The sequence below is a fragment of the Xyrauchen texanus genome, chromosome 31, assembly GCF_025860055.1.
Source record: "Xyrauchen texanus isolate HMW12.3.18 chromosome 31, RBS_HiC_50CHRs, whole genome shotgun sequence".
Taxonomy (NCBI): domain Eukaryota; kingdom Metazoa; phylum Chordata; class Actinopteri; order Cypriniformes; family Catostomidae; genus Xyrauchen; species Xyrauchen texanus.
The window spans coordinates 26,829,307-26,842,822 of NC_068306.1; the positions used below are offsets into that span (position 1 = coordinate 26,829,307).

General features: G+C 38.1%; 1 protein-coding gene across 1 annotated transcript in view; it reads left to right on the plus strand.

The window, feature by feature from the left end:
• Positions 1-13,516, plus strand: part of LOC127625133 (unconventional myosin-Vb-like) — a 91,715-nt gene that overhangs the window by 59,488 nt on the left and 18,711 nt on the right. Inside the window, exons 20-23 of the mRNA XM_052100220.1 lie at positions 2,117-2,273; positions 2,912-3,151; positions 3,255-3,482; positions 12,336-12,420. Coding sequence (XP_051956180.1) covers positions 2,117-2,273; positions 2,912-3,151; positions 3,255-3,482; positions 12,336-12,420 — 710 coding nt within the window. The remainder of the gene's footprint in view (positions 1-2,116; positions 2,274-2,911; positions 3,152-3,254; positions 3,483-12,335; positions 12,421-13,516) is intronic.

Consider the following 13,516-nt stretch of genomic DNA (forward strand, 5'->3'; position numbering starts at 1 on the left):
TTTAAAGAATATTTCAGCTCTGTAGATCCTCACAATGCAAGTGAATGGGTGCCAAAATTTTGAAACTCCAAAATTCACATAAAGGCAGTATAAATGTAATCCATATGACTCCAGTGGTTTAATCCATGTGTTCAGACATGATATGATGGGTGTGGGTGATACTATGATAACAGACCAATATCAGGTTTTCCGCAGGTCTTAAAAAGGTCTTAAGTCTTAATTCGACCTTCTGTAAAATAAGGCCTTAAAAAGGTAATAAATCGGAGCAACAAGACTTTAATTCATAAGGTCATGGCATTAAATGTTGTATGAGGGATTGTTTTCTCGTTGCGGGATTGTTTTCTCAAAATTATGTCCTGGTTTCAGCTGGTAGGCTCCCTGATTTTTTCTACTTAATTTTTTATGTACTCATTTTCCTCCTCGCTATTGTCTTTTGTATTGTTTGCAGAGAAGAGAAGCAATTCCAAAGCACTGCACATTTATTTGACAATGCTTTCATTCTAGTCTTTTTGTAAATCTGTTGAAGTGTATCTGGTTACCATGGCAATGACGTCATATGCTTGGCATGCACTCGTTGTCATTCTGTCATTCAGCATAAGTAGAAATGCACAAATAAAAAATTTGTTCAACAACGAGCTGAAAGAGGCCAATCCATTTCTTCATGCAGCACGTGAGTATGTAAGCGAGTGTTTTTCTGTAATGTTCATTTCCCCATGAGCACCGAGGTAAATCAGACAATGTCACATTTAGACAGCGACACTGCAGTTTTTATGTAGTACAAGCACTTATATGTTCAGATGTGGGGGTTGAATTTTGAATTTTTGGTTACAATGTTGTGAATTTTTGTGAAGTTATTTCATAATTACACATGCAATATGACATGTGTAATTATGATTTTTTTTTTAAATGTGGTTAAATCATGAAAAATATCAATCTAAAATAAAATATACATTTTCACAAACTATATAGCCTATACAGTTAAGTGCAGAAGTTTGCATAACCTTTTTCAGAATGCATACAAATAGTCTATAAGAGATTTATATTTTTTATGTAGTACTGCCCTTCAAAAGATACATAACACACAATGTTCTCTTTTTTTACACAAATCATACTGTTCAAAAGTTTTCACCTCTTTGTTCTTCTTATGTTGCCTTCTTGAGCATCAATAATTGTTCACAACTTTTGTAATAGTTGTGTATAAGTCCTTAAATTGTCCAAATCTTGACCTCGTATATAGCCACTGTTGGGAAGAACTCAAGTTTATGTGAGGATGCGTTATGTCAAACAGCTTCTTCGTGGCAGTTATGTCAAGCAGCGATTTGGTTCATTAAATGAAGCTTAACATTGTCTTTGTGTTTGATTTTGAGTTGCCACAGTATGCAATAGACTGGCATGTCTTAATTAGGTCAAAAATGGCAAAAAAAGAAACAGCTTTCTCTAGAAATTCATCAGTCAATCATTGTTTTGAGGAATGAAGGCTATACAATGCTTGAAATTGCCAAAAAAAAAAGCTGAAGATTTCATACAAAGGTGTACACTACAGTCTACAAAGACAAAGGACAACTGGCTCTAACAAGGACAGAAAGTGGTGTGGAAGGCCAGATGTACAACATCTATGGCAAGTGCTACAGGGAGTGTGGGGTAAAATGTCACTTGAGTATCTTGACAAACAACTAGAATGCCAAGGATCTGCAAAGCTGTCATTGCTGTATGTGGAGATTTGTTGATGAGAACTCTTTGTAGTAGTTTAAACATTTCTGATTTTTTTTTTCAAATTGTGAAAGTAATTTTTCATGTTATTAATGTCCTGATTATACACTGTGATCAGTTGAATAACACTTTGGTGAATAAAATAACCAATTTCTTTCTATAAGAGCAAAATCTGTACATTATTCCAAACCTTTGGCTGCCAGTGTACCTACAGATCTGAAATATTCTTCTATAATTCTTCAGTTGTGTTCAGCAGAAGAAAGAAAATCATACACATCTGGACTAATATGATGAGAGAATTTTCATTTTTGGTTTCAGCTGGTGTGCTGTTTGTTAATTTTACCTCACTCACTTTCCTTAAAACAGTCTATCTCATGTTCTTTCTCACTCTTACACTCTCTTTTAGGTATGCAGAGATGCTTCGTCTCACCCGAGCAACACTTATATGTCAGAAACAATACCGGATGGTACGAGTTCGGCGGGAGTATCTGAGAATCCGTCAGGCTGTGATCACCATTCAGGCTTTTGCCCGGGGCATGTTCATACGCAGGATATATCAGGAGGTACTGCACTCTCTCTGTCTCTTTCTCTTTCACTGGTTTCTTTTTCTCTCATACTGCCCTTAATTAAGAAAATTGGAGACATCAAGTATTTAATTCAGGTTGCAATGCCACCAACAGTCACAACATACACATGCAGACTGATTCAATATCTTGTACACATGGGCATTCATGTCACTTTGTTATTAATAGTGATTCGAACAGTAGCACCTAAACACGTTTTGAATGGGGTGGTGGCAAATGTGCTGGTTTTGATGCCACAACATGATGAAGGCTTGGCTCATGAATAACAATTAGATTATGCTTGATTATTTTTGTTCTGATGCATAAAATCTATGTAATCTGTCTGTAGTCTGTGAGAGTATTTGTTCATTTCCAAGATAAAACTAATAATAATTAAAAATGAGATAATTAAATAATAAATAGATAGTAAATTATAATTATTTATCAAATAAAAACAATAATACAAAATAATTTTAAAAGTTTCAATAGCTCATTGAGTTGCTATTTTTTTAAGGTAATTTCATAGTGTATTGGGTACAAAATCGTCCATGTAAAAAGGCATAAATGATGAAGCAGGGCCAGTTTCTCAAATAAATCCAAAGTTTCAAGCTGTATCTTCTATGTTTGTCTCTTTTCAGTTCATGCTCCATCACAAAGCCATGGTCATACAGAAGACTGTCCGTGGCTGGCTCGTGAGGAAGAAGTACCTCCACTCCCGAAATGCTGCTATTGTCATCCAGTGTTTCTACAGGCAGGTGCGTGCCAAGCGGCAACTAAAACAACTCAAGATAGAGGCCCGTTCAGCCGAACACTTTAAAAATCTCAACGTCGGAATGGAGAACAAAATTGTTCAGCTCCAGAAGAAGATGGACTACAAGGTAATGGAAGATAATATGAAGCATAGATGTCATCAAAACTGATAGAAATGCATACATTTAATTATTTACATGATCTCGAGTATGTATCTCCCCCTTTTCACAGTCAAAGGAGTATAAAACACAGAATGAGCAACTGGCTGTTGCTAATACCACTCTGGGCTCAGAAGTCAATAAACTCCAAAAGGAATTGGAGACCCTTCGGATTAGGCAAACTGCTGGCATTTCACTGCAGGAGGAGCTTGAGAGGCTAAAGGTGGAGCTCCAGGAAGCCCACACCCAGAGGAAGCAGATTGAAGAGAAGTTCAGCAATGAGAAACAGGGGCTCAAACAGGTGAGAAAATATTAACTTGGCAGATAGTAGTTGATGCTTCAAGTTCTTTTATATTTTTGTATCACTATTTTAATTCATCATAATGGTCAGATGTTACAAAAACCGTTTATACCACATGCTCTTCAGTAATCAGGGGCGAAAATTTCATCGAAATCATTATATTATTTACAATACACATATTTTAATGATATTTTAGGGGGACAACCCTCAGATGGGGGTCCTGACCCCACCGACCCGCCGCGATTTCCGCCTATGTCAGTAATCATAGATCAAAAGAGAATACTACAATGTACCTTCTACATAACTAATGTTTGTCATCCCCAAACACTTAAAAGATGCATAGAAATTGTTTAAGAGATTCAAGTCTGAGTGAACTGTCAGCTGATATGTATTTTAATGTCCACGTTAAATTTACTGTACAACATATTTATATCTGGTTCTTTTTTGGAAAATAATAAATTTTCTCTGCCTTTAAAAGATTTGATGTAAAGCAATACACTCTAGAATATATATACAGTATGTGTGTGTGTGTGTGTGTGTGTGTGTGTGTATATATATGTATATATGTATATATGTATGTATGTGTATATATATATGTATATATGTATGTATGTATATGTATGTATGTATATATATATGTATATGTATATATGTTTATATGTATATATGTATATATATATGTGTATATGTTTATATGTATATATGTATATATATATATGTGTGTGTATATATGTATATATATGTGTGTGTATATATATATATATATATATATATATATGTGTGTGTGTGTGTGTGTGTATGTATATATATATATGTGTGTGTGTGTGTGTGTGTGTGTGTGTGTGTGTGTGTGTGTGTGTGTGTGTGTGTGTGTGTGTGTGTGTGTGTGTGTGTATGTGTATATATATATATATATATATATATATATATATATATATATATATATATATATATATATATATATATATATATATATATATATATATGTGTGTGTGTGTGTGTGTGTATATATATGTGTGTGTGTGTATATATATATATATATATACACAGTGGTATGAAGTATTCAGACCCTCTTAAATTTTTCACTCTTTGTTATATTGAACTTAAAAATGAACTTAAATGATTTTAGAAAATGGCTGCAATATAACAAAGAATGAAAAATTTAAGGGGGTCTGAGTACTTTCTGTACCCACTGTATATATACACTCACCTAAAGGATTATTAGGAACACCTGTTAAATTTCTCATTAATACAATTATCTAATCAACCAATCACATGGCAGTTGCTTCAATGCATTTAGGGGTGTGGTCCTGGTCAAGACAATCTCCTGAACTCCAAACTGAATGTCAGAATGGGAAAGAAAGGTGATTTAAGCAATTTTGAGCGTGGCATGGTTGTTGGTGCCAGACGGGCCGGTCTGAGTATTTCACAATCTGCTCAGTTACTGGGATTTTTACGCACAACCATTTCTAGGGTTTACAAAGAATGGTGTGAAAAGGAAAAACATCCAGTATGCGGCAGTCCTGTGGGCTGAAAATGCCTTGTTGATGCTAGAGGTCAGAGGAGAATGGGCCGACTGATTCAAGCTGATAGAAGAGCAACTTTGCCTGAAATAACCACTCGTTACAACCGAGGTATGCAGAAAAGCATTTGTGAAGCCACAACACGCACAACCTTGAGGCGGATGGGCTACAACAGCAGAAGACCCCACCGGTACCACTCATCTCCACTACAAATAGGAAAAAGAGGCTACAATTTGCAAGAGCTCACCAAAATTGGACAGTTGAAGACTGGAAAAATGTTGCCTGGTCTGATGAGTCTCGATTTCTGTTGAGACATTCAGATGGTAGAGTCAGAATTTGGCGTAAACAGAATGAGAACATGGATCCATCATGCCTTGTTACCACTGTGCAGGCTGGTGGTGGTGGTGTAATGGTGTGGGAGATGTTTTCTTGGCACACTTTAGGCCCCTTAGTGCCAATTGGGCATCGTTTAAATGCCACGGCCTACCTGAGCATTGTTTCTGACCATGTCCATCCCTTTATGGCCACCATGTACCCATCCTCTGATGGCTACTTCCAGCAGGATAATGCACCATGTCACAAAACTCGAATCATTTCAAATTGGTTTCTTGAACATGACAATGAGTTCACTGTACTAAAATGGCCCCCACAGTCACCAGATCTCAACCCAATAGAGCATTTTTGGGATGTGGTGGAATGGGAGCTTCGTGCCCTGGATGTGCATCCCACAAATCTCCATCAACTGCTATCCTATCAATATGGGCCAACATTTCTAAAGAATGCTTTCAGCTTTCCTTGTTGAATCAATGCCACGTAGAATTAAGGCAGTTCTGAAGGCGAAAGGGGGTCAAACACAGTATTAGTATGGTGTTCCTAATAATCCTTTAGGTGAGTGTATATACATATATATATGTATGTATGTATTTATATATATGATTTGTTAAATCATGGTGCCGCGGATGGCTGCTTTAATTTGTTTGTCCTGTGTTTAGTGATTTATTTCAGATCTGTTTTACCAGAGACGAGCTTCTGAATATTTAGTAGCACATGCAAGACAATCTTTTACCATTTTTTGATTATTCTGATGTTTTGCTATAGACATTTTAATCGGAAGAGTAGCGGCTGTTCAAGCGCGTTAAAAGATGCAAGCATGGGAATTGAGCCTGCATGCTTGTCAAGCTCCGAGAGCATGGCTCTCGAACCACATTGCCAAGCCTCCATCTAGCGAATCTCCGCTCTCTTCCTAACAAAACGGACAAATTCATTCTCCTCACCTGCAAAAATAATGACTTTGCAAATTCTGCTGCACTGTGCTTCACCGACACCTCGGTGAGTAAAACTATTCCGGACAGCACATTACATCTACTGGGATTCCAGCTGTTCAGAACTTATCGCATTGCAGAGTTAACAGGGAAAATGAGAGGCGGTGAAATGTGTTTTTACATCAATGAATGTTGGTGTACAGATGTAACAATGCTGAAGAAGATGTGCTGTCCTAATTTAGATGCACTCTTCATAAACTATCAGCCTTTCTACTCGCAGTGGGAGTTTTCCTTGTGTATTCTTGTGTGTTTATAGTCCTCCATATGTGTGTGTGAGCGCAGCGCTGCAATAGCTGGCTGATCAGATCAAAGACATGGAACAACAATACCTGGACTCACTTAATATTCTTCTTGGGGATTTTAACAAGGCAAATCTCACACATGAACTACCCAAATACCGACAGCACATGTCCCAACAGAGACAGAAATATATTGGATCATTGCTATACAACAATAAAGGATGCATATCGCTCTGTCCCTCGAGCAGTTTTGGTACTCTCTGATCACTATCTGGTTCATCTTCTGATCTACAGGTAGAAACCAAGATCAGCTAAACCTTTAGTAAGGACTGCAACTGCTTTGACTGCACTGATTGGAGCGTTTTTGAACCTGCAGACACCAATCTGGATGAGCTCACAGATACTGTGACATCATATATCATTTTCTGTGAGGATATTTGCATTCCTACTAGGATTATTTAACATCCAACAATGACATACTGTGGTTTACAGCAAAAATCAGGTAGCTTTATCAGGTCAAAGAGGATGCTTACAAAAGTTGGGATAAAATCTTGTAAAATCAGGCTAAAAACAGACTGACAAAGGAGATCAGAGTGGCTAAAACAAGCTATTATGAAAAGCTGAAAAATCTAACGACCCTGCATCCGTGTGGAGAGGCCTGAAAGATTTTACCAACTACAAGACACCATCCTCCGACACTGTATGGAATCAACAATTGGCTGACGACCTAAATGTGTTTTACTGTAGATTTGAAATCCCAGTCTCACACTCCACACCCACTCTGACCTTCACCGCACACAAATATTTACACCTCCTGTAACCCCCCTCCTCACCTCTCCGGCTGCTCTACCTGCACTTAAGATCTGTGAAGAGGATGTGTGCCTGGGTCTTCTGGAAACAGATGACAAGAAAAGGACAGGGCCCAGATGGTGTTTTACTCACTTGTCTAAAAATCCTGTGCTGACCATTTGGCCCCCATTTTCACACAGATCTTCAACAGATCACTGGAGGAGTGTGAAGTTCCCTGCTGCTTCAAACGCTCCACAATCATCCCTGTCTCAAAGAAACCCAAGATCAAAGGACTTGATGTCTACAGATCCACCGCTCTGATGTCTGTGGTCATGAAGTCGTTTGAGAGGTTGGTGTTGGCCCACCTGAAGTACATCATTGAAATCTTCCAGAATTTTGCCTATCAAGCAAACAGGTCTGTGGATGATGCAGTCACTATTGGATACATTACATACTTCAGCATCTAGACAGACCAGGGACTTATGAAACCATACTATTTGTTGACTTCAGTTCGGCTTTTAACGTCATCAACCCCACTCTCCTTTGGACTAAATTAACCCAGCTCTCTATTCCTGCCTCTCTCTGTCAGTGGATCACCAGCCTTCTGGCAGTTAAGCAGCAGCTAGTGAGAATGGGAAAATTCACTTCTTGCACATGTACAGTGCATCCGGAAAGTATTCATAGCGCTTCACTTTTTACACATTTTGTTATAAACCAGCCTTATTCCAAAATGGATTAAATTAAAAATTTTCTTCAAAATTCAACAAACAATACCCCATAATGACAACGTGAAAGAAGTTTGTTTGAAATCTTTGCAAATTTATAAAAAATAAAAACGAAAATCACATGTACATAAGTATTCACAGCCTTTGCCATGACACTCAAAATTGAGCTCAGGTGCATCCTGTTTCCACTGATCATCTTTGAGACGTTTCTTCAACTTGATTGGAGTCCACCTGTGGTGAATTCAGTTGATTGGACATGATTTGGGAAGGCACACACCTGTCTATATAAGGTCCCACAGTTAATAGTGCATAAACCAAGCCATGACGTCCAAGGAATTGTCTGTAGACCTCCGAGACAGGATTGTATTGAGGCACAGATCTGGGGATCTGTGGGATTCTGGGGAACCACCAGGACCCTTTCTAGAGCTGGCCGCCTGGCCAAACTGAGCGATCGGGGGAGAAGGGCCTTAGTCAGGGAGGTGACCAAGAACCTGATGGTCACTGTGACAGAGCTTCAGTGTTTCTCTGTGGTGAGAGGAGAACCTTCCAGAAGAACAAACATCTCTGCAGCACTCCACCAATTAGGCCTGTATGGCGAGACTGAAGCCACTCCTCAGTAAAAGACACATGACAGCCTGCCTGGAGTTTGCCAAAAGGCACCTGAAAGACTCTCAGACCATGAGAAACAAAATTCTCTGGTCTGAAGAAACAAAGATTGAACTCTTTGGCCTGAATGGCAAGCATCATGTCTGGATGAAATCAGGCACTGCTCATCAACTGGCCAATACCATCCCTACAGTGAAGCATGGTGGTGGCAGCATCATGCTGTGGGGATGTTTTTCAGCGGCAGGAACTGGGAGACTAGTCAGGATCGAGGGAAAGATGAATGCCGCAATGTACAGAGACATCCTTGATGAAAACCTGCTCCAGAGCGCTCTGGACCTCAGAATGGGGTGAAGGTTCATCTTCCAACAGGACAACGACCCTAAGCACATAGCCAAGATAACAAAGGAGAGGCTACGGGACAACTCTGTGAATGTCCTTGAGTGGCCCAGCCAGAGCCCAGACTTGAACCCGATTGAACATCTCTGGAGATATCTGAAAATGGCTGTGCACCGATGCTCCCCATCCAACCTAATGGATCTTGAGAGGTCCTGCAAAGAATAATGGGAGAAACTGCCCAAAAATAGGTGTGCCAAGCTTGTAGCATCATACTCAAAAAGACTTGAGGCTGTAATTGGGGTCAAAGGTGCTTCAACAAAGTATTGAGCAAAGGCTGTGAATACATATGTACATGTGATTTTCTTTTAATATTTTTATAAATTTGCAAATATTTCAAACAAACTACTTTCATGATGTCATTATGGGATATTGTTTGTAGAATCTTTAGGAAAATAATGAATTTAATCAATTTTGGAATAAGGCTGTAACATAACAAAATGTGGAAAAAGTGAAGCGCTGTGGATGTGTACTCTCCCCACTAGTCTTCTCCATGTTCACAAATGACTTCCCCACCAAGGACCCCTCTGTTAAGCTCCTGAAGTTTGCAGATGACAATATCATTGGCCTCATCCAGGATGACAATGAGTCTGCATACCGAAGGGAAGTTGAACAGCTGATTGAACACCAACATTGACCCCGCTCACCTGAACAGCACTGTGGGAGCAGTTGAGTCATTCAGGTTTCTGGGCACTACTATCTCCCAGGACCTGAAGTGGGAAACCCACATAGACTCAATTTTGAAAAAAGCCCTTCCCTCACCAGCTCACCCAATTCTTCCCTCGCCAGCTGAGGAAGTTCAACCTGCCACAGATTCTGATATTTATATATACACACAGTTAAAGTCAGAAGTTTACATACACTTAAGTTATTCAAACTTATTTTTTAACAATTCCACAGATTTCATGTTAGCAAACTATAGATTTGGCAAGTCGTTTAGGACATCTATTTTGTGCATGACACAAGTAATTTTTCAAACAATTGTTTATAGACAGATTATTTCACTTTTCACCTGAATAACAGCAAAGGGCTTTGTGAAGATGCTGGAGGAAACAGGTAGACAAGTGTATATATATATATATATATATATATATATATATATATATATATATATATATATATATATATATATATATATATATATATATGTACAGTACAATGAGTCCTATATCGACATAACCTGAAAGGCTGCTCAGCAAGGAAGAAACCACTTCTCCAAAACTGCCATAAAAAAAGCCAGACTACAGTTTTTAAGTACCGGTATACATGGGGACAAAAATCGTACTTTATGAAGAAATTTCCTGTGGTCTGATTAAACAAAAATTGTTCTTTTTGGCCAATGTCCATTTGGAGGGAAAAGGGTGAGCCTTTCAAGCCGATGAACATCATTCCATCCGTGAAGCATGGGGGTGACAGCATCATGTTGTAGGGGTGCTTTGCAGCAGGTGAGACTGGTGCACTTCACAAATGGGTCTTCCAAATGGACAATGACCACAAGCATACCTCTAAAGTTGTGGCAAAATGATTTAAGGACAGCAAAGTCAAGGTTTGACTTTGACAACAAAGCCCTGACCTCAATCTGATAGAAAATGTGTGTGCAAAATTGAAAAAGCATGTGCGAGCAACGAGGCCTACAAACCTGACTCAGTTACACCGGTTCTGTCTGGAGGAATGGGCCAAATTCTAGCAACTTATTGTGAAGCTTGTGGAAGGCTACTCAAAACATTCGACCCAAGTAAAACATTTTAAAGGCAATGCGACCAACTACTAACAAAGTGTGTGTAAACTTCTGACCCACTGGGAATGTGGTGAAAGAAATAAAAGCTAAAATAAATAATACTCTCTACTGTTATTCTGACATTTCACATTCTTAAAATAAAGAAGTGAATGTTTTCCAAGATTAAATGTCAGATTAAATGTTTTCACCACTAAATAACATTGAAATTAGTTTTTCCTTGCTACAGTCACTTTAGCTTACTTTTCTGTAAAGCTGCTTTGAAACGATGTGTATGTTTCTCAAGAAAAACATGATCATTGTGAGTTCATATGAGTTTTTCTCATTACAATAAAATAAAATAAATGCAGTCCTCTTTTAAGTTACGTTATTATAGAGCTGTACTTTTTTGTTTCCAATGATAGACACTGTTGTGTAATTTAAGATTTAAAATACATTTATGCTGAATCCTAGAATAAGTTTTGAGCACACGACTTTTCAGTTCTGCACACAAATTTTCTATTGGATTGAGGTCAGGGCTTTGTGATGGCCACTCCAATACCTTGACCTTGTTGTCCTTCAGCCATTTTGCCACAACTTTGGGGGTATGCTTGGAGTCATTGTCCATTTTGAAGACCCATTTGCGACCGAGCTTTAACTTGTTATTTCTGAGGTCTTGGCTGATTTCTTTGGATTTTTACATAATGTCAAGCAAAGAGGCACTGAGTTTGATGGTAGGCCTTAAAATACATTCACTGGTACGCCTCCAATTCAGTACACCTCCTATCAGAAGCTAATTGTCTAAAGGCTTGACATAATTTTCTGGTTTGCTTAAACTAAGTTGCTTAACGGCACAGTTAACCTAGTGTATGTAAACCTCTGACCCACTGGAATTGTGATATAGTCAATTAAAATTAAAACAATCTCTGTCTGTAAACATTTGTTGGAAAAATGAATTGTGTCATGCACAAAGTAGATAAATGACTTGCCAAAACTATAGTTTGATAATATTAAATCTGTGGAGTGGTTAAAAGAATGTGCTTTAATTACTTCAACCTAAGTGTATTCTAAACTTCTGACTTCAACTGTATATATTGTATGGGGGTCCAAAAGTCTGAGATCACTAGTGAAAATGCTTTTTTTATGTATCTTATTTCAAATGTATTGTCCATTACAGATTATATTATCAGCAACAAATGAAAGTGAAAAAGTTACATTTTTACTTGAAATTTTAGAATAGCAATACTTAATACTAGAACTAGTGCATAATTGTAATATTTCTTATTTATTTTATGACATAATTGTTCTTTTTATTTCCAGGGTAAGATTATATTTAAACTCTCATATCATCAATGTGGTCTCAGAATGTTAGACACAGAATATGGCATAATATATATGATTTTACTTCTATTATACTCAAATAAAATATTATTGTTGTTATTGTTAAGACAATCTGGAGAGGCTACCTTGCAGTGGCTCACAGGGTCTTTAGTCACAGGGTTTGGACTAAAAGGGTGGTGTGGATTTGTTTTCCTTCTCTAGAGGGTGGAGGAGCTGGAGAATGAGAACACACTCTTGAAAAAGGAAAAAGAAGAGATGAACCACAGAATCCAGACCTCCGCTCAGGGTGAGTTTCATGGCTATACACACACACACACACACACACACACACACACACATAGAGCATCTGTGAAGGCATGAGTATCAGGAGATCAGGGATGTGTGGGCTAGCCAGAGGGCTAGGCTGGTTTTGTTTGACGCACAACAGGGTCTGTGTGCAGAAGTGGGGTGAGAGAGAAAGAAACTGCATTGGATTTCAATGGAGCAATGTGACACTGCCTCTGTACCTGCACAACTCAAATCTGACCATTGTATCCAGCTGGTTCACATGCGAGAATGCTATTTGAAACCCGAGGTTTGATCTAAATACGCTTTTTATTTGTTAATTGTCGCTTTAACATGTTTTGCACTGATTTTCTAAGTGCTGTTCTCTTTTTGAGACTGGTTGTTCGAAGCGGTTCAAATAGCTGCAAACAAGTAACTGGCTCTAGGCAACATCTGCTATGAATGCACTGCTTGTTTTGATGACTTGAGTTTGATTTGTTACACTATCTTTGAGAGGATGCATTTGTAAGTATTGTGAAATTCAGTAGGACGATTAAGTACAGTCAAAGCTTGGGTCACACTCAAACTTTTATGTGCCTTTTGATAGTTGTTGAGTTGTTGTTGTTGTTTTCTTCATTTAAAAATGCCCTATCATTATGTCTTGTTAAGAACAGTTAATATAATAGACAATAGATAAAATAGAAAAAAGGGAAACATTTGAGAAAAAAAGGGGAGTTTTGGAAATACAGAATAAGTCAGACCTTCTTTATCTAGTATGTTCGATATATAGCTACATGCAATTACTAATTCGTCACTTGTTTCTTATCTCAATGAATTCAGATGAAAAGGGTCAAAGGAAACAATGTCACAGGTTTATTTTACCACTTATCTCCTTATGGAATGTTGAATGGATGGCTGTTATGTCAGCGAACCACCATCAGTCCATACATCTGATGGCTCCCTTTGAAACATTCCAAGTTGTAATAAGAGTCTCTCAAACACACAAAGTCCTGAGATAGCTGATGTTGATTGGTGAAAATAAGATGTAAATGGGAAGGATACTAAAAAAAATATGTATTGATGTCATTCCTAGAAAAAAAGGGTGCGAGTTGTAATTT